Here is a 22,078-nt window from a genome sequence, read left to right on the forward strand (position 1 = left end):
AGCTTTCAATTATTTTGAACATATTTCCACAGATGCCCATTCCCGACAGATCTCGCAAGATCCCGTAGCGCCATGTTGTATCATATGCCTTCTCCATATCGAGGAATATGGAGAGGAAATACTGTTTGTGTACAAAGGCATCGCGAATATATCCTTCAATGCGCACAAGATGATCTGTTGTTGACCGCCCTTGTCTGAAGCCACACTGATAGGGATCGAGTATATTGTTGAATTCAAGGAAGTGTATGAGTCTGTGAGTAATCACTTTTTCGAAGAGCTTACACAAACAATTCGTAAGAGCTATTGGACGATAACTTGCTGTCAAGGAGTAGTCTTTTCCCTGCTTCAGGACAGGAACGACAATCGCCTCTTTCCATGTAGATGGGAGGTATCTCGCAGCTAAAATAGTGTTGTAAAGTGTGAGTAGTGTAACTTGTGTGTCAGCATGTAAGTTTCTGATCATATCATACATGACTCTGTCAGGTCCCGGTGCAGTGCTTTTGCATGTGTTCAAGGCAGCTCTCAACTCGGCAATACTGAAAGGCCGGTTATAGGGTTCATTCTGCCTGGAGTTTCTAATTATTGGCTTACATTCTTCTATTTGTTTATATTTGAGAAAGGACTCAGAGTAATGGGTTGAGCTCGACACGCTCTCAAAGTGCTCCCCAAGTGAGTTTGCCTGATCTTGCAGGGTATCACCTTGTGTGTTTACCAGAGGGAGTGAATATGTTTGGCGCCCTCTAATCCTATTAAACCTGTTCATTAAACCTGATCTATTAAACCTGATCATCACGAGTCCAAATTATTACTTTGCATGCTATAATCTACTCCTTTCATCATACACCATCGAGCAACGTAAGAATCTTGCTTCTTTTTCTACAAAAAAAGATTATTTGCATTGTCAAAAGATATTTCTAAATTATATTTCAAGTGTGTCTTGTTTCTATTGCCGCCGCGCATCACCTCTGCGTTTTCGAGCTCGTGAACAGTGTATCCACGTGCTGTCTAAGGCCAAGCACGTGTCCAGCTTTACCATAAGACGTACACAACACTAAAAGAAGTTACATATGACACACGCTGCAATAGAGATACATTATCTGTGTCGGCACCATATGCAGTCGGCGCAGAGTGTACCACGACTCTTCGACACCGCCTGGCCAAATCAGGTGCACATGGTGCTGGTTTGTGGATGCAGTACATTTCCTGAGAAGCTGCTGTTTCTTCGGAACGGCAACGTTATTCGTACCCGCAGATAGTACACAGTACAACAGTACACACCACACGGCATACACATGCATACAGGGAACCACAGCTAACGATCCGCTCGCTGCGCGCACGCCCATTCTGGCGCCGATAGTAATTTCCAGTTTTAAAACGGGGCATTAAATAACATATTCTAGCTATTTGGACGTAGTGTATTTAACAACAAAACGATAATGTCAGCATTTGATGCCCTTCCTACTAAACTTTTTTTTTTCTTTTTGGTGACGTAATCACGCGTGGCAGCAGTGGCCTCCACTTGTGGTCGTCTGCTGCCACGTGCGTGCACCCAGCGCCGGCCAAGGACTTATCGCTTTGGTGTGCTGCTCCTGCTGCGCCGAGAAGGCCTGTCAAGGTGCAAACGCTGCAGCACTCGTGGCGGCAAAGGGATGAAGCCCGGACGTAGTTGCAGTCGGCTCTCTCAGAAGACATACGGCGCCGTTCAGGCACCTTATCTGTTCTTCCAGCGCGATGTCGACGTTGCTCGTGATCATCGACGAGGGTGCTGAGCATCTTTCTTCCGGCTGCGCATACGCGTGGCATAGCCACAGTGAGCGCAGGAACGGGTCGAGCAAATAAATGCACCATGACGTCGTGGCGCATACGCGTCCTGAATGCCGAAAGCAAAACTGTCTCACAAATATTGCTGTAAATTAATTATGACGTATGCTGAGCTTTATAGTAGTATTTCTAGGTTTGGATACTGATGTAAGTGTGAAGAAATAAAAATAGGTCGAAGAAACGTCATATTAAGACGCTTCTGTTGAAAGCAACAGCGCCCTTAATTGAAATGAAATTAAGCCACAATGAAAATAAGGAATGCTTTATTCTTTTTTTGTTGGACTCACGTGGTTACTAACGTTTAAGAAGTACGCTTCTCTTCGGTAATTTTCCCTCTTGGGCAAATTACCGAAGAATAGCAAAAATCCTGTTTTATAACTCAACTTTTCAAAACAGTGGCGGCGACAGATTTGCACCTTTGCTGCCTATTTTATAGGAAATATGGTAACTGTATTTTTATGTCCGTAAAAGGTGTCACAGTGATGTTATTAAGCCTTCCTTTTCGATCACGTTTCACGATGCAACCTTCCACATAGTAGGGAAGGTTGACAGTTGAAAGCAGAGTGTCGTTTATTACTAAGCACAATTGTTTATTAGGTGCGTGTTTTTAGTATTTCCTTCCCGAATAGCTGTTTTGGAAGTGCATTACTTCTTTTCATTTAACTCCGATCCTATTGAAGCAATTTTTGAAATCGACGGCAAGTATTTCATTTTCCCTTTAAATTCTGTATGCACTTGAGCTCAGTGATCACAAGGCGGCAAAAACGGGTTTAAGGAAGTGACAATTTTATAGCAGGTGTGGAGATTCTTAGCTCGTCCGTAGATAGATTAATTAACCTAAACCGTACATCAGGTTACCGGAGATATGGTCAGCAGCAACGGCGCTGTTACCGACGCTTTGCCTAACCAGAACGCGTTATAGTTATTTTTGTCTTACATGGGCATTCTCGCCGAAACAAGAATTTATGAAGGATTTCTGAAGGACTTCCGTCGCTGCCGTCGCCAGCAGCAAAGTACAATATACTAGTTACTGCAACGAAGTTACTGCAACGCTATGTAGTTAAAGCTCTCCGCCACCTATGCGGCCGCTCACGTTTATGCCCCCGGTTAATCTGGTAGCCCGGTACTACGCAAAAGGTTTGGGAGCAAGATAATCTCTGGACAAGCATCTTCATCTATTGTTCGATGTGCTGTTGAGTTGCAGCGAAGCGGAATCGGCCGCGAAGGAATACGGCGCCATTCCTGCTAGTCTTGTTGCTCCTAAAAGAGTCCCCTGGTGAAGACGAACTTAGCCGCCCTCACGGCGCCATACAGCACCACGGAGCCGAGGCCCATGGTGGCGGCTGGCTGGACGACTTCCTGGAGCACGGCTTGGGCGTCGCGTTCACCCGAGGGCGCCTGTATGCCCAGCCGACGCAGTAGCTCCTTGGCCCACTTCTGGCAGTTGTTGTTCGTCACATGGTAGCGGCCCGAGTCGCACATCCCTTTCATGACCTCCTCGATGCGGGTCCTCGGAACTCGGCGTTTTCCCAGGTGCTTCTGCAGAAGACGAGCGAGTAAGCGGAAATAAATAGAGACGCTTTTTCCGGTGACCGTTTATCACGCGGTTTTCAACTGCTACAGCCTTATCGATCAGCGGAAGAGGCGCCTTCGAGTTATTGGAACCCTCTCGAATGTTGTCGCCAATTCGGCAGCGAGGGGACCTTGTATAATCAAGATTACCCGCGAGAGGCGCATAGCGGTGTATAGTCGTGAGCAAAAGTGATGACCCTTGCCATTGTTTGCCGAACTAAGCCCCCTGAAAAAAACTAGTGTCGCGAAGCACTTTGGGCAGTAAGCGTTCGCGAATAGAACGATAGAGCAGACAGAGGTAGTACAGCCGATCGAGCACCGAAACAAGGTTTTTCCTCTCTCGTCGTCGTTCTCTCTCATAGCCACTACTCCTCATTTTACAGTACAGTTATCTCCCCGGCGAAAAAGGAAGCCGTCCCGGCGAGCTACGGGTAGTACAACACAGGCGGATCAGAGTACGGCTCGAGATGCTGGACATGCACAATTTCGCGTCCTCGACGGCGATGATCCAAAGGTAACTCGAGGGGTTCTGCAATATAGTTGACCGGAGACGTTTGGTTGATCACGCGGATCACGCGGTATGGGCCCTGGTACTCCGACGCGAGTTTCGGTGACAGTCCAGGGGTAGGGGCTAGAACCCAAAGCCACACTAGCGAGCCAGGAGCATAGTATACAGGAGCATGGGAAGTTTCTCGATGGTGCTTCTGGCGTTGCTGGTCTTCTGACGTAAATATACGGGATAGCTTGCGACACTCTTCTACGTGTGCAGCAGCTTCGAATAAGGTAGTGGTTTCCGTGGTGTCAAGGCGGTACGGAAGGATAACATTCATTGTGGAAAAAGGTTCGCGTCCGTACAGGAGAAAGAAGGGTGAAAATTCCGCGGTAGTTTGCGTGGCGGTATTGTAAGCGTAGGTCCGAAATGGTAGAACATGGTCCCATTTGCTTTGGTCGGATGCAACGTGCATGGCCAGCATGTCAGCAAGAGTGCGATTAAAGCGCTCGGTCATGCCATTAGTCTGCGGATGATATGCAGTAGTGGTGCAATTAATGATGGGACATTTTTGAGGAAGGCCTCGATGACGTCGGAGAGGAAGACGTGGCCTCTGTCACTGAGTAATTCGCTTGGAGCTCCGTGGCGAAGGATGATGTGGCGAAGGAGAAAGCAGGCGACGTAACATGCAGAAGCGCTGGACAAAGGGGAAGTTTCCGCATAGCGCGTAAGATGGTCGCTGTCCACGATTACCCAGCGATTGTCGTCTGATGCGGTTGGCAGAAGTCGATAAATGTCGATGCCTACTCGATCAAAAGCACGTGCTGGGCAAGGCAAAGGCTACGATGGTGCGGTTGAACGACGAGGGGGATCTTTGCGGCGTTGGCCAACGAGACAGGAGCGGGCATAATGACGGATGAATCGATACATCCTCCGCCAGTAATAACGAAGGCGTAGACGCGCGCACGTTTTCAATACACCTGCATGCGCGCACTGGGGTCATCGTGGAACGCTGCAGAAATATTCGAACGCAGATGCCGAGGCATGACAAGCAAGCATTTGCGGCCGTGCGGGATGTAGTTACGACGGTACAAGAGCCCGTCGCGAATGGAGAAGTGATGTGCTTGGCGACGTAATGCGCGATTGGTAGTGGGTGTCGATGGCGTGGACAAGAAACTCAGCATGGCCACAATCCATGGGTATTCAGCTCCAGAAGAATGTCGGTGGCCGCAAGGGAAGACTCGGACAATGAGGCCTTCGGGGAGCTGACCTCGTCTGTTAGCGGTGAACGAGACAAGGCATCCGCATCCGAGTGTTTTCGGCTGGAACAGTACAGCACTGGAATGTCGTATTCCTGCATTCTACGGACCCATCCAGCAAGACGACCGTATGGTTCTTTTAAGCGCGACATCCAGCACAGCGAATGGTGATCAGTTATCACGTCAAATGGGCGGCCATAGAGATACGGACGGAATTTGGTTATGGCCCAAATTATAGCCAGGCATTCCTTTTCTGTTAAGTTTGATTCAGGTTTATTCAATGCACGACTGGCGAAGGTGACGACGTACTCTTCGAAGCCAGCCTTTTTCTGAGCGAGAACGGCACCAAGGCCCGACGCCACTGGCATCCGTGTGTATTTCAGTTGGAGCGCTTGGGTCGAAATGGTGCAGGATTGGCGGTGACATCAAGAGACGACGCAGCTTTGTGAATGCAGCATCTCAATCCGGTGACCAGGTCGAAAGGGTGTGGCCACCACGAAGAAGCTGCGTTAAAGGTGCTATTATGGTGGCGCAATGGCGGATGAAACGGCGGAAGTACGACGCTAACCCAATGAAGCTGCGTAGTTCTTTCAAGGTCGTCGGTCGCGGAAACTGGGCAACAGCTTGTAGTTTTGATGGACCAGGGAGTACACCTTTCGACACAACATGGCCGAGGATGACGAGCTGCCGGGCAGCGAAGGGACATTTCCTCAAGTTAAGCTGGAGGCCAGCATCGGCGATGTACTTGAGGACGCGTTCAAGTGGCAATTAGTGGGAACGAAATTCCGGTGAAAAGATAACGATGTCGTCCAGACAACACAGGCATATCTGCCATTTGAGGCCGTGCAAGATGTTGTCCATCATTCTTTAAAATGTGGCAGGCGCGTTACACAGGTCAAATGGCATCACCGTGAATTCAAATAAACCGTCAGGTGTGATGAAGGCCGTTATTGGACGGTTTGAGTCAGCCACTGGCACTTGCCAGTACCCGGATTGTAAGTCTCAAGATGAGAAAAATTCGGCGCCTTGGAGGTAGTCTAGCGCCTCGTCAATACGGGGTAGTGAATAAACGTCCTTGCGGGTGGTCTTATTGAGTCGCCGGTAGTCCACGCAAAAGCGAATTGTGCTATCTCTTTGACCAGTACTACTGGAAAAGCCCAGGAACTGTGCGAGGGTTGTATGACGCCGCGTTGGAGCATGTTTCCAACTTGCTCAGCGATAACGTTACGCTTACGCTCCGTGGCGGATACGCGATACGGCCCGTGGCGTAAAGGAGCATGGTTGCCAGTCTCGATGTGATAGACAAAAGTGGAAGTAAGGCCTAAGCGAGGTTGTTGTAGGCCGAATGACGTGCGAAAGCGGTCAAAGAGGTCGGCGATCTGGGCGTGCTGATCTGGAGGTTGCGATCAATACACCGGGGAAATGTTGGGTCACACGGCGGCGTGGGAGGAGAAACTTGAAGGGCCAGGGCGTCAACCGGAGTAGAAGTCGGTTCGTCAGCCACATCGTAAAGGAAGCTTGGTTCGACTTCGTCAGCATAATCCAGAAACTTATAGTGGAGCAGCCTAGCACGGCAAGGAAACAGGTTGGATACATAAAGTGCGCTGGAACCTTCTCGAATGGCAAGAAGGGCAAAAGGAAGCAAGAAGGGATGACGGCGAGCAACAAGCTTAGAAGGCGTGAAAAGAATTGTGCAGTCGGAAATCCCAACGCAGGAAACGGGTACAAGTGCGGCAGAGTATGGAGGAATCTCAGTGTCGGCGGTGGCGAACACACCACCGGAAGCGTCATCAGTATTTTCAAAAACGTTGTTGCCGAATGGCGACAGCACAATTTCAGCACGAGCACAATCTATAATGGCATGATGAGAGGACAGAAAGTCCCACCCTAAAATCATGGCATGGGAGCAGCGAGGCAGAACAACGAACTCAACATGCTATAAAGTGCCACTTATAACAACACACACGGTACACTTCCCTAAGGGTTCAATCGGCGCAGCGCTTGCTGTGCTTAATGAAATGGCTGAATATGGCGTTGCGACTTTTCTAAGGTTAAGACGAAGCTGGTCCGAAATCACTGATATTGCTGCTCCCGTATCTACAAGCGCACGAACGGCAATGTCTTCTGCATAAATTTCAAGGACGTTCGCCGCAAATAAATGAGGTCACGAGGAGTTCGTTGAGATCGCTGTTCTTGCCTCCGGAACTGCGGTCCTTAGTTTTCCTCTCGGAGAGCTTCAGGGCGACGGATAAGTGGCGACAGAGAACGCCGACAGGGAGACGGAGATAGACGGGTATTGAATGTTCGGGAAGCAGGAGGCGAGGCTTCGAAGGGCTGAGCGGCAGTAGCGGAACGGGACGGAGAGTCGAAACCGTTGCTTTGTTCCGTCGGAGAATCCGAAGGATACCATCCGCGACGGCGGCAAAGCCGTGCTACATGTCCATGTAGGCCGCACGAATAATAGACTGGCCGATTGTCATGGGTGCGCCATGGATTGAGAACAGCGGGCAGAGACTGATGAAATATTGTCGAGGTGGGCGCACGGGCTGCTGTGGCGGCCAGTAGCTGCTTGTAGGTGCATATGTTGCAGCTGCTTGCGGACGTGAGGGAAAGGCGCTGGTAAGTCTGGATTAAATAGCTGCAGACAGAGGCCTTGCATTCGCGACAACGGTAGCGTACGTAAGTGCAACAGGCGTAGGAGGGGGTTGATGAGCAAGTGGTACGGCGTTAGCGACTTGTTCTTTTATCGCCTGACAGAGATCGGGAGACAAGGGCGACTCTGACGCTGGACGGACTGGCAGAAGAGAGAGTTGGCGTGCCACTTCTCGGACAAATTGTTTGATTTGGTCGAAGATTGCTGAACTGCAAGGATGAGCACTGACACCATCACTCAGAGCTGAAAGCGCGACTTCCGGAGCGAGAGCACGGCGCGTAGAAAGCCGTTGTTTACGTAGCTCCTCATAGCTCTGGCAAAGCGTTATGAGGTCGTTGACCATCTAAGGATTCTTGGCCAAGACGATTTGGAAGTCGTCACCTCCTATGCCTTTCAATATGTTCTTGACCTTGTCATCTTCGGTCATATCTGAGTTGATACGCCGGCAAATGTCAACTACATCTTCAATGTAGCTGGCAAAAGTTTCGCCCTTTTGTTGGGCATGACAGCGAAGCTGGTGTTCAGCCAGATGTTTGCGCACAGCAGGGCGACCGAATACTTTTTGAAGTGTCGTTTGAAAAGCTGTCCAGGTGGAAAAGTCAGTCTCATGGTTTCGGAACCAAAGATGGGCGACCCCAGAAAGGTAGAATGGTACGTAACCAAGCTTGTCAGCTTCAGTCCATTTGTTGTGGGCACTCACTCGGTTGTGCGATGACAGCCAGTCCTCTACGTCATGATCGCCAGTGCCATTGCATATGGGAGGATCCCATTGGCGTGGCGCACCAGGACAGACGACCGGAGGTGGGGTGGATCGGTAGGACTAGCCTCCTCAGGCATGGGAGATGTGACAGGGATCATCCGGCTCCAAAATTCCAGGTTCGCAAAAAGTCCAGCACCTCCAACCAATTGTTGCGAAGCACTTGGGGCAGTAAGCGTTGGCGACTAGAACGGCAGAGCAGTGAGAGGTAGTACAGGCGGTGGAGCACCGAAACAAGGTTTTTTTCTCTCTCGTCGTCGTTCTTTCTGTCATAGCCACAACCCCCCTGCTCCTTATTTTAGAGTGCAGTAGCGACATCCCTTCTCGCCCGACCTCTCCTTCTCCCTGTCTCCTCGCCGCTCGCGCTTTCCCTTGCCGCTAGCCCGAGCAGTTTGTCTAGACGCTCATTGCGCAGGCGCGAGTAAGAGCGGGTGCACAAGAGAACATCTGGGGGCTTTTTCTCCTTGAATATATGACTCTGCCTAAGCAGTAGGAAGGAAGTTTCTTAGCGCGTGTTGTATGCGTCTGACGCCTAGGCATGCCGGAATTGCGGAGTGGGGTTAAGTTTCTTTGCGCTCCTCCGCTGGCTGACCGCGCGGTGAGGCAGTGGCTGTCACGGACGTCCCATTTGGTGATCACTGTGTTTTGCTACACCTCAACGCCACCAAGGGTGTTAACTGAATGTTTTCTCCGTGTGAAACCACCGCGTCTCCAAATCAGACGTCAGCGCGGCGTGGACAACGACTAAAAGCACTCTTCCCACCATTACCTCGAAACCGGCAAAAAGGATGAACGGTAGGGAACCACGTCAACGAATTGACAGGCGCAGTTAATTACACGAGTCGAATCACCAACCATCCCTCGGCACTTATCCAGCCGTCAAGACAGCCTGTAAACCGGTTGTTGCAGGGTTCCACGAAGGGATCTCAGCCCATCCTTCACCTAGCAGAGTGAGCGAAGAACGGCGTGGACAACGACAAACTAACCAGGCGTCGCCAGAGATTTCCTTCTCCCACAAGTTCCAAACGAGTTTCTTCGAGGCAGAGTTACTGCGGATTATGGATAGGATAGGCGTGGTATCGCAACGGTGTCGGCGATGGTGATTTGCTGCAGCACAGTCGTCGGATTTCCTAGTCGACTCGCCTTGAGAAGATGACGGTATTAAAAGCAGACACTTTTCGAGAGTAAGGACAGAGGGTGCTGATGTGAACCGAGACGTTAACTTGCTCCCGCATGGAGTGGGCTTCCGTGCTCGAGCCGTGTAACTAAGCTAAATAAGCCCTTTTTCCTTCATTTTCTACAACTTGACATCGTAGTCGATGGCCTTGGTCCATTCAATGCCCCGGACGCCACATTAGCCGCAACAGTCTGAAGGTAAGCCAGACATGCTTTCTCACGTCTGCGGCGCTGGTGCTGAGTTAGTCATGCCAGATTAAACCTTTCTTGCACATTACGCCCCCCCCCCCCCCCCCCGCCCCGCTCTACCTTCAAAAAAGCATGACTGATTTTTGCGTGAGAGCAGTAGGGGCCGTAGCAGAGGCTCGGCCTGCTCTGCTGGTGCAGTAACTTCACTCTTGGCAGGCTTTTCGTACGCTGCTGTCCGCGACTATTCAGGAGCATTATTGAGTTGTTCCCTTTGAGTGAAATAAGCGCACAGCGCCTTAGAAACCACGCTGGAACGCCACTGCCTGATCTCACGCCGTGAGAATTATTGGCTTTGAGTCTCGCCCCCCTTAGGTTTAGGTTACCTTAGGTTAGCGCAAAAGTGTGGCGCCGCGTATTCTCATACGGTTGCAGGGGCGTCGAGCGTCACCGTCGGCCTTTGAGACACTTGCTCTAAACCGCGGTTGCTAAGGCGCTCTAACTTCTGGATTTTCAACATTAGGGGCGAGCACTTACGGAGTCGCTATCTGTCGGGAGCGCCTCCCTTGTGCAGTATAAGGGATCACACGGCGTGCTCCTCGCAGGTTTCGCTTACAGCACTCAGTAAAACACCACGCGGCAACCGACGTGGACATTTCTGTCATCATCATCATGAGCCTGGTTACGCCCACTGCAGGGCAAAGGCCTCTCCCATACTTCTCCAACTACCCCGATCATGTACCAATTGTGGCCATGTTGTCCCTGCAAACTTCTTAATCTCATCCGCCCACCTAACTTTCTGCCGCCCCCTGCCACGCTTCCCTTCCCTTGGAATCCAGTCCGTAACCCTTAATGACCATCGGTTATCTTCCCTCCTCATTACAGGTCCTGCCGATGCCCATTTCTTTTTCTTGATTTCAACTAAGGTGTGATTAACTCGCCTTTGTTCCCTCACCCAATATTCTCTCGTGATCCCCTTTAACGTTACACCCATCATTATTCTTTCCATAGCTCGTTGCGTCGTCCTCAATTTAAGTAGAACCCTTCTCGTAGGCCTTCAGGTTTCTGTCCCGTACGTGAGTATTGGTAAGACACAGCTGTTATACACTTTTCTCTTCAGGGATAATGGGAACCTGCTGTTCATGATCTGAGAATGCTTGCCAAACCCACCCCAGCCCATTCTTATTCGTCTGATTATTTCAGTCGCATGATCCGGTTCCGCGGTCACTACCTGCGCTAAGTCATTTCTGTAAGTACTCGCAAAACGAGGAAAGTTTTTATTGTAGAAATGATAATCTTGGGTAAATTGAAATACGCAGAATCGTTTACAGACGCTATCTCTCTACCGAATACGTACAGTGAACGCCACTGCGCGCGGTCGCCGCGATGGAGTCTCCCGAACCGGCATCTTGCGTGAAAGGTAGGCAAATGTTGTGAGCAAGCCACGTTGTTACGTTTCGCCTACGGCGCGCGGTATAGCCGGCGCGGATGCAACGGACGCCGGGGCTTCGTTCCAAGCAGCGGACATTTTGGCCCGTTCAGCGCCGCCGATACGTCTCCCCGCCAAGCGCGTCCAGGCGTGTTTCAGTGCCACGTGTCTTCGTGTGTGCGTGTGTGTGTGTGTGCCACGCTTGTCAAAGCGCAGCAGCCGGGGAGAGGAGCTCCCCAAGTGTGAAGCGAGGAGGTCTGACAGGCGCCGGCCAGGCGATGCGTCACTACACTCGTCTCAACTTGTCTCTCAGCTCGTCCGTGCTGCGCCGTCACGTGGTCTCAACCCGTGACCTTCCTTCTTGCCCGCGACGCCGAGAGTATAAAAGCAGCTGCCCCCGGACGCCAGGAGAGAGGCTCCGATTTCTTCTGTCGAGTTACGTGCTCTCCCGTCTCTCACTTCGGTCGACCTGACCGCCCGCTCTTTTGCGATGTTAGAATAAACCAGTTGTTCTGTTACCAGCCGACTCATGCTTTGCCGGGACCTTCGGATGCTTCCAGTGCCCCAGGCCGCCAGGCCAACGCTACCCTTGGGGCTTGCGACCCGTTTGCAATAACGGGCGTCAGCACTCAGATTCTAACAACGTGAAATAAGTTCTTATAGCGGGCTGTCTGCATAACTAAATGGAGTATCACAGAATGATGCCGCAATGGAGCGATCGCACGGGTTCAGGGTGACCGTCTACGCACCTGAATCCATGTACGCGCACAATGTTTCCCTTTCGCTGCGAGCACGCTTTCACATTGTGCCGCGAGCTTTAAGCATCAGCATATGAGCATTTGACAGCACACAAGCAACCATCGTTGCGTTGAAACTGTCAGAGCTGTTCAAAAATAATTTCGTTATATCTAAGGACTTCGACACCTACCAGGGCACGTCCCGTAGCGATGATTGAATCTTTCTTTTTGTCTAAGGTCTTGGACGTTTATATAGCATTATTTTTCAAGTTGCCTCGCACTGTACGTTTATCGGTCTTCATAGCGAGCTTCACTTATCGTCTTATCGTCTTCACCCGCTGCTTCGTTTATTTAATCCAGCACATTTCATTGTCTTATGCCACACAAGCATGAGCATATGTCATGCCTCTTTTTATGTGCTTTTTGTGGCTCCCTTTCCACTAATACTGTGAACTTGCCAGTATCTAGCATCAACAAGTACATAGACCAAAACTTCATAACATTAGCTGGGTAGCGCGCAGGCGAGCGTCTCAGTGCGCGCTTTGTGCTACTCAACGAACATCGCAGCCCCGACGCCGTTATTAGAAATCTTCCTCGCGTCTGTGCTTATTGCACACTCGAGTTGTAGCCGGCGGCTGTCTGCCAGTTCTAAGTTTTCGCGAACCAAGCTTATCGCAGCTTCTTGTCCTGCGGCTACGTGTGAATAAGGCCGACACCGAGCTCCGTTGCGTACGTCCGGCACTGCGGCATCGAGCAGTAGCCTACCATGCTGCACGCCTCCAGAGGCAGCCAATACACATTATAGTGCTTTCGAATGTCGTCAAGCAGACACCCACGGCGGCAAAACTTCACCACTTAATCACAACCGCGGATGCACGTGGGATTTTAAACTTTAGTTTTCAGCTCGCTTCGCCGCTTCCGAAGCAGCCGACGCGGCCGCTGTGTCCACGTGATCCCTCGTACCACGTCACGCCGACGGTGGCGCCAGATTTTTCAGTGGTGGAGCTCGCCCCCGGCCAGGACTCTGCTACGTTCCCTACTGCACCTACGGAAACATCTGTGATGGTATTTTCAAGGTACACCGCCGTAAGGCGCAAGAAAGCTATTATCCGGCACGTCTGACTTAGCACGAGCGGCTCAGGTACGAGACAGCCTGTCCGACACAGCGGATGCCAAATGGGGCGTCAGTGCCCGCTGCTTCAGCTATTTTACTGCGCCGGCAGCCAGCGTGCGAGCGCAAACTTGACACCACTCCACAATGCCGGCAGCCTAGGGACAAACGCATACAACGTGCCCTAAGAAACCTCCTCTGTAAGAGCCACACATTCAAGGAGCTAAAACCCCCAGATTTCCTCTCGTGCACCTGCTCTTACACACAGCTACGCGCAACGTCGGGCGATCCTTCAAATGAACGTCTCGAAGTAGTTTGGTCGTACGCTTCGGGGCGCGCCTATTCGCGCAGAGTTACGCGTGGAGGGATTTAGGTTAGGGGGACGCAAGCGTTGGGTCTCCCTAGCACTTCGGGCGATGATACTGCGCACCCGCGTAAGCGTCTGCGCATGCGCAGTATCGTCACTACACGCGTTAGGGGGCCCCCAACGCTTGCGTCCCCCTAATCTAAGGCTCTTAAAATTGTGCATGGACCCGTGTCGCATAAAATCCGTTGTGGTCGTCTTGCGTGGGACGTCTCCCAGCGAAAAACGATTGCCAACCACAACCACGCAGGCCCTCCGCGTGTCGCAGAGGTGTTATTGAACTAATTGAATTCCTCGAAGTAAGATCCGTTAGAAAAATCTAAGGTACAACCTAAATAGAACCTACAGACATGATAGCGTCGGATTGTAATTTGAGTACACCAGAAAGCATTGATGTGTTACGCGGAAACTCAAACATAAACCACTTTTTCATGAAGCGGCGCGATGCGCTCGGTTTCTTGCAACAACACCATCCAGGTGGCGCTTGCTTCCGCGCATCCGCGGCCCACGCAAGAGGCCGCGTTTCTACTAGAAAGGTTGCCTGCTCGCCTTCGTGCATAGCGTTCGCCGCAAGCGCTTCCCGGTAAACATTACGGTTACATTAGCTGCAGTTACCGGGAAGCGTGAGAAGCAGTCAGGGATCTTGGAATGCTATCGTTTTCCACTCGTAAAGGCGAAGCTTAGGCGTCCTCCGAAGTTTTTACGGTACTTAAGTATCGTTTATTGTCTGTTGTGCTAGGAGCGATGACGGAACGCTATGGAGCCGATGATTTTTGTACTTTTTCGGCAGACTAATTGCGCACTTGTTTTGCTGCTTCGAGTTGGCTGCGTGCTTCCAGTTAGGAGCCTTTTGAGGCTAGTTTCACGGACGAATTCATTTTAGTGTCGAGTAATTGCACAAAAATCAGAGGTTTTTGTCTTGCTAATAATGTATACGTATGTAGACGATGGACATATACCTGCCAGAGTTTTATTTGAGTGCTAAGTCGTCCATCGACAAGTGTACCTTTAGGCGAAACACTGTGGCGGCTAGTACAGATCAAGCCACTTCGCGAGTTATTTCTATTGCGTTGATGAGATTATGTGGCTTTGTAGAGAGACTTGCTGGCCGTGAAATGGCTGCGATGAAGTCAAGGTTTCGCCGGTACACGCAAAAGGCGATGCGTTCGCGTGTGTGTAGCCCTATGTAGCTAGTACTGATTTAACAACTCTGTGTTTGCGCGGCTTGAAAGTGCGTACGTGTCTATGTGCGTGTGCCCAATCGACTGCCGTGAGTCGAGCTTGTGCAGCTTCATAATTTAATCATCTTAATAGCACGATAACCGAACGTATAAGGCGTGTGACATAATCGCCGGAATAACGCGAGCGTCATGTGCGCGATCAACGCCAAGCATGTCGGCTATTCTCGTCGTTTCGTCATGACGCTGGCATCTCTGCGTGCAGTGAAAGTGGTCCCCCGCCTTTATGACAAAGTGGTTGCGCTGGGTCTCAAGCGCAAATACCGCAGTGGCACCTACTTGTACTTCAATTGTAAACAAATCGTTTGCAAGGATAAAAGACACACATAGAAACGGTTTCCATCAATGAGCACCTTACAGATGTTGGCCTTTTGCGCTGCAGTGCGAGTGTAAACCGCGTTAATTGTTTGTCCCTCTTGCGAAATATATTTGCGGCACCTTACAAAAACACGGACTGACAAAGCTACGCACTCTCAGTAGTACAATAATAACGTGTGCTACGTACTTTAGCACGATACATGATAGTACTCAGCCTACGCACTACATAACATCGTACACTTGTTGACCATAGCGCAATCACGAAAACAAATCCGAACGAGCACCGAGAATAGCACCCATGCATACGCTTACCCTTTGCTGAGCTAAGTACAATGGTAACAAAGAAACATTTTCTGTACGTACACATTTGCGCCTTCCATACCCTTAAAAGCAAAGCAATCCCTAACATAGAACGAAACAAAAAGTTCTTCAATGACGGGGTAGTCAGAAAACTTAGCGAGAACATGCCAGATGCCCTTGCGAATGCCAAATGTCAGGGTGGCGAGTGCATCGAGCTGCGGAAAAAAAAAAAAGATAGACAAACGGCTGCGAAAAATACCACGTGACCACGCTCAGCCAATGGCGGAACGCAGACCTTCTCTTCTGTCTCCTGCCCCGATCCTCGCATCATCTGCGGCGGCGGTTAGATAAAAAAGTTTGTCGCCACCTTTGGATTTATTCCTGGAGCTTGGGCCACACTCCATACCTGCGCCACTTGAATCCACACCGCTCAAGCTAACGTGTCGTCAATTCAGGTGCAGTGCACATTTGCGTTCCTGTATTATTCGTCAAAATGGTGCCCGAAATGACGTTACATGAGCTTCAGCGGCGTAGCGCTGGCATGCTTTTGGGCATGCAAAACACCGCAAGGCACCGTTACTTAAGCTGATAACTGTTCATTCAGAAACGCAAATGAGCACAAGCTATTACAATAGAATGCACGAAAAGTATATATAGCCGAAGCGCTTGACCCGTTATCAGATTTTGACGACCGAGGAACATGCTCACCTATATCGTTGTGCTTTGAGTACTTGTTCTGGCACAAGATCGCCCAATAAAGAGTTAGCTGAATAAAGTGTATCTCCACGTACGGAGAGTGCTTAACGCCTGCTTCATCTCCGCCACAGGTCGGGCCGGTATTGCACTACCTGCGGGACCGGCCCACGTATGGGGAGTGCTTAACGCCTGCTTCATCTCCGCCGCAGGTCGGGCCGGTATTGCACTATCTTCGGGATCGGTCCACGTATGGGGAGTGCTAACGCCTGCTGCACCTCTGCCGCGGTTCGGCCCGGCATTGCACTATCTTCAGTATCGGCCCACGTATGTGGAGTGCTTAACGCCTGCTTCATCACCGCCGCAGGTCGGGCCGGTATCGCACTATCTTCGGGATCGGCCCACGAATGGGGAGTGCTCAACGTCTGCTTCACCTCCGCCGCGGGTCGGCCCGGCATTGCACAATCTCCGGGATCGGCCGACGTAATGGAAGTTTTTTTGCTTACCACGCGAACGACACGATAATTTACTTGGACGGTGGAGGTAGACAACGTCGCTGTAAAAATAGGTCGTACACGTGCGTTGGCTGCGATTAAAGGCACTCATGTTTGGGTCTTGATGTCTCGCGTTGCATTCTGGTTTTCAACGATAGTGGCTTCGCGGTGATGTACATTCATTCTGTATTTTGAGAACTTGTTCCCTTGGTATTTTCTTGGACGGTAGAGGTATACAGCTTCGCTGTGAAAATAGGCTGTACGCGTGCCTTGGCTGTGATTGAGGGCACTCATGTTTGGGTCTTGATATCTCGCGTTGCATTCTGGTTTTCAAAGATAGTGGCTTCACGGTGACGTACATTCATCAGAACTTGTTTCCTAAATAAATTTTCCAGTTACAAGTAGCGCTTTGCCATGTGTTTTGTCAAGTGTTTGTCATAGCGCTTTGTCACGCAGCCAGCGTCCGAGCGTAAACAACTTCGACCCCACTCCGCAATACCAGCACGCCTAGGGACAAACGCACGCAACGCGCGCAAACAAGCTTCTCCACAGTAGTGCCTAGGCAAAGTCAGATATTCAAGAACCAAAGGCCCCCAGATTTTCTCCCTCGCACCGGCTCTTACTCGCGCCTCACAGAAACGTCGAGCGCCCCGACAAACGCCACGCTCCGCTGTACTTACTAGCAATGTCGCCGTGTTGCGCGCACGTTCGCGCGCCGCATTGCTCCGACCAACAGATCCAACCCACTGTGTACTGCATCGCGACAGGACCCATAGCAAGCCCATCTGCAGTCACTGAGAACAAACGCGTATGCAGGATAAGAATCGTTTCGCTTTATTAAACACATTTCGGGCTGCCACTCACTGCGAAGATGTGACGAGCCACAGAGTGCCGACGAACGGTGCGGCAGAGAACGTCGTTACGCGTTTAAAATACGCCGACTGGCGTCTGAGGGTATATTGTTCTCGCGTTGAGTGAAGCTTCATACGAAGTTCTGCGTTCCTTAACAGTAGGTGCGCATGCGGCGCATGCGTGCGGCTAGAGGATTGACCGGCCCTACGTGTGGCCATCAGCCATTTGATGTGCGCTCAGGCGTACGTTCTTTTGGCGAGGCTTGCTCACTCTCGCGCGTCCCTCGAGCACACAGATAACTTCGGTAAGGGGGGTGCGCCCCTTTACTACTCAGAGGCTGAATCTTGTAACGGTTCGGAAAAAGAACGGTTCATTTCGCCGCTTACGTCACCAAATCTGCCACTCCCAAGCCGGAGGCGGAAGAAGGGGAGGACGCGACCAATGGACGAGAGGGTGCTACCTCTGAATGTACGTCGTCATATGACGAGCTAATCGAAGAACTGCAGAATGTTTCGGATTGCTAATTAAATATAAAATATACATTGAATATTATACGGCAAGTTCCCAAGTATAACCTTGTGGTGCAGGGTGTTTATGCAATGCAGAAGTAATTTATTAATGTCATTCTTTCGCATTCTCAGCCGACAGGCGGTATCGCAAGCGTAAATGAGTTGGCAGAGCGCAGCGCTATGTCGCCTGCTACCAGGATCTCACACGATGCACGCAACAGGAATGCACTGCCAGCACTTCTTAAGTAGCGAGCGCGACAAAACCGTGAACTGGTTCTTAGGGACACCTTTACTAGCCGACTATATCAATTTTACTTCTTTTTTCGCCCTTCGTCATCGGCTTGGACATGACTCGCTCGCCGTCGCGCTGTCGCTATTCCTGCGATCTGCCACACGGCGCATCGCGCGATAGAAGCGATGGAACTTGAAATCGAGCATTACGATATGCGGGCCCTGCATTGCCTGCGCGAAGTAAAATCGAAGAGTGTGGTGCTGACGGTGCGCGCTGTGCCGTGAAATTGACGAAAAAAGTGCGGCACTCCCGAACTAGAGAAAAAAGGGCAGCCAAATAAGAGGTCCCCACGGTATCGTCCCATCCAGACTGTATAGTTTTATCAGCCTAACGAAGGAAGCGCTGGACCAGCCTAGGTTGAACCTTTCTGATTGGCGAGCGGCGATCTCCGAGCTATTCACGCTGGCGATAGCACTGGGAATTCGATCTCACCATGCAAATATCTCCTTGGCATTGGCTTTGAAATGGAGGTCACAGGAAAGCTGACCCAGCCCTTCTACCGGCGAACATAGTAATTGCGAGAGCAACTTCGTGGACAGTGTCGGCAGCAGAGATATAGGCCATTCCGATTAATGCTTCGCTTCCGACAGACCCCTGGGAGCTGCATGCCGGTGACGATGAACCGCAGCGCGCAATATTCCTTCCTCTGCGTGGAATGACCACTGGCACGCTTGCCCCCGAGTCTCCTCCATTTGATAGCGTAGCCTGCAAAATGTCTACTTAGAAAACCAGCAAGGGCGGTGCAACTCATTATCCGTCACTTCTTCGAACGCGTATCGCACCACCAGCCGTGGTCGACACCGAAATAGCAACGCCAAGCAGACGACGAAGGCGAGTAATACTCTCCGAAGCAGCAACGCACGCGCGCGCGACGCCAGCGTGTCTCCGGGGTCGTGCGACCGGCGCGCGCGGCCAGGGTCGCAATCCAACAGTCAAGCCAGAGCAACGGAACCCAAAGCGGACTACCCCTTCGCCGGTTGCGCTCTTAGCCAAAGACGGATTCGCTTTGGAAATGACTGACAGATACGTGACGCAATCATAATTTGCGGTGCCAGCCCGCTGTCTCTGACGGCCCCAGACGCAATCAAAATTGACGCTTCAGTTGCCGGATAGTCTTGTTATACGTCACTCCGCGTGACAATATAGTAATGCGATAGCAATTATATGGACACTCCAAGCGCATTCCTGCCGTCACCGTCGGCCTCATGTTTCGTATAAAGTCCAAGGGCGATAACATCGTGACCGCGCGCCGCATGCTGTATGTGCGAGGGAAAGCATATTGTCACGTGGTAGTGACGTTAAAGAACACAGTCGCAGTACTGTGAAAGACAAAACTAGCTTTTATTGGGCGAACCTGTGCCCACAAAACAGGCTACACTTAAAGCACAACGATAGCGGCGAACACAGTCGGCGATCGTCGAAAATCTGATCAGCGAGGCAAGCGCGTCGGCTTTTATACAGCAGTCGTCGAATGTTCCAGACTAATCGTTCGGACCCGCGCGCCTTCCACAATGTTCTACACCATTCGAGTCACACGATGAAATCAGATAACACAACGTTCGGCGACAACAGACAGCCGGGTAGAAGCATCGATAACTTTCCAGAAACTTCGGATACATGCAGGCGCGTCCCGCGCTGTGCGATTAGATTTGTTAGGTGGCGAAACGTGGTCGCCCGATAAAGATAAGTACACGTGTCAATACCCCCCTCTTAAAAAGCATCGACCCGATGCTGCAAACAAACGAAGTTAATAAACAAAAGCACTCGTAGCAAAGAAAAGAACAAAAATGACGAAGTTCGTCAGCGTCCGTAAAAGGGTTTAAGGCGCACCACGTGGACCACTTCAGATCGTGCGCGGCGCCGCTGGGAATGCGAAATGCCGTCTGGCACGACCTCATAATCCAGAGCGCCAATACGTCGGATGACCTTGTAGGGTCCGAAATAGCGTCGGAGTAGCTTCTCACTGAGTCCTCGTCGGCGTATCGGAGTCCAGACCCAAACACGGTCGCCAGGCTGGTACTCGACGAAGCGTCGTCGGAGGTTGTAGTGTCGGCTGTCGGTCCTCTGCTGGCTCTTGATTCGCAGGCGGGCGAGCTGTCGGGCTTCTTCGGCGCGCTGGAGATAGCTAGCGACGTCAACATTCTCTTCGTCAGTTACGTGCGGCAGCATGGCGTCAAGCGTCGTCGTCGGGTTCCTGCCGTAGACCAGCTTGAACGGCGTGATCTGTGTTGTTTCTTGCACCGCCGTGTTGTACGCAAAGGTTACGTACGGCAGGACCGCGTCCCACGTCTTGTGTTCGACGTCGACGTACATTGCTAGCATGTCGGCGAGGGTCTTGTTCAGGCGCTCCGTGAGACCATTCGTCTGCGGATGGTAGGCAGTTGTCCTCCTGTGGCTTGTCTGGCTGTACTGCAGAATGGCTTGGGTGAGCTCTGCTGTAAAAGCCGTTCCTCTGTCGGTGATGAGGACTTCCGGGGCACCATGTCGCAGCAGGATGTTTTCGACGAAAAATTTCGCCACTTCGGCTGCGCTGCCTTTTGGTAGAGCTTTAGTTTCAGCAAAAGGCAGCGCAGCCGAAGTGGCGAAATTTTTCGTCGAAAACATCCTGCTGCGACATGGTGCCCCGGAAGTCCTCATCACCGACAGAGGAACGGCTTTTACAGCAGAGCTCACCCAAGCCATTCTGCAGTACAGCCAGACAAGCCACAGGAGGACAACTGCCTACCATCCGCAGACGAATGGTCTCACGGAGCGCCTGAACAAGACCCTCGCCGACATGCTAGCAATGTACGTCGACGTCGAACACAAGACGTGGGACGCGGTCCTGCCGTACGTAACCTTTGCGTACAACACGGCGGTGCAAGAAACAACACAGATCACGCCGTTCAAGCTGGTCTACGGCAGGAACCGATACCCAGCACCTCCACCAGATGTCACGTGGTAGTGACGTTAAAGAACACTGTCGCAGTACTGTGAAAGACAAAACTAGCTTTTATTGGGCGAACCTGTGCCCACAAAACAGGCTACACTTAAAGCACAACGATAGCGGCGAACACAGTCGGCGATCGTCGAAAATCTGATCAGCGAGGCAAGCGCGTCGGCTTTTATACAGCAGTCGTCGAATGTTCCAGACTAATCGTTCGGACCCGCGCGCCTTCCACAATGTTCTACACCATTCGAGTCACACGATGAAATCAGATAACACAACGTTCGGCGACAACAGACAGCCGGGTAGAAGCATCGATAACTTTCCAGAAACTTCGGATACATGCAGGCGCGTCCCGCGCTGTGCGATTAGATTTGTTAGGTGGCGAAACGTGGTCGCCCGATAAAGATAAGTACACGTGTCAATATATAGGGAGGGGGTTGGGGGGCTGGAATGAGTGAGACGACGATAGTGGCTCAGTCTTGTGTGCGGAAAGGAGAAAAGCGGGGAGCAAGCGCGCCGCCTTCCATCGCGCGCGATACATCGGGGGGAGTGGATGGAATGGGGGTGGGATCTAGGATTCTGTGAATCTCTGATTGCGCAACATGTTTATTTGCCTTGTTTGACGCATTGTATACAGTGACTTTTCTTTAAATATGTAGATTTATTGGAGACTTATGCGTATATTTAAATATTTTGTTGCGAGGTTTTGTGTATACGTGCAGTGAACTTTGTTTCCAGGGACACATTTTGCCTTTTATCAAGCTGTATCTTCGCATTTGTATATTCTATTGTAACTTCGCGTTTCTAATGAACGAAGGCGAGTAAAATGAAAGTGAGCCAACCCACCCCGCGCAATAATTGTTCGGTCCATTATCTGCGAGGCATGTACGTGACACAG

General features: G+C 51.1%; 1 protein-coding gene across 1 annotated transcript in view; it reads right to left on the reverse strand.

Annotated features, from left to right (window-relative positions):
* Nucleotides 1-2,067: 2,067 nt before the first annotated feature.
* Nucleotides 2,068-22,078, reverse strand: part of LOC126538065 (uncharacterized) — a 40,006-nt gene continuing 19,995 nt past the window's right edge. Inside the window, exon 2 of the mRNA XM_050185117.3 lies at nt 2,068-3,360. Coding sequence (XP_050041074.1) covers nt 3,082-3,360 — 279 coding nt within the window. The 3' untranslated portion in view covers nt 2,068-3,081. The remainder of the gene's footprint in view (nt 3,361-22,078) is intronic.

This window comes from Dermacentor andersoni, chromosome 3 (assembly GCF_023375885.2).
Source record: "Dermacentor andersoni chromosome 3, qqDerAnde1_hic_scaffold, whole genome shotgun sequence".
Taxonomy (NCBI): domain Eukaryota; kingdom Metazoa; phylum Arthropoda; class Arachnida; order Ixodida; family Ixodidae; genus Dermacentor; species Dermacentor andersoni.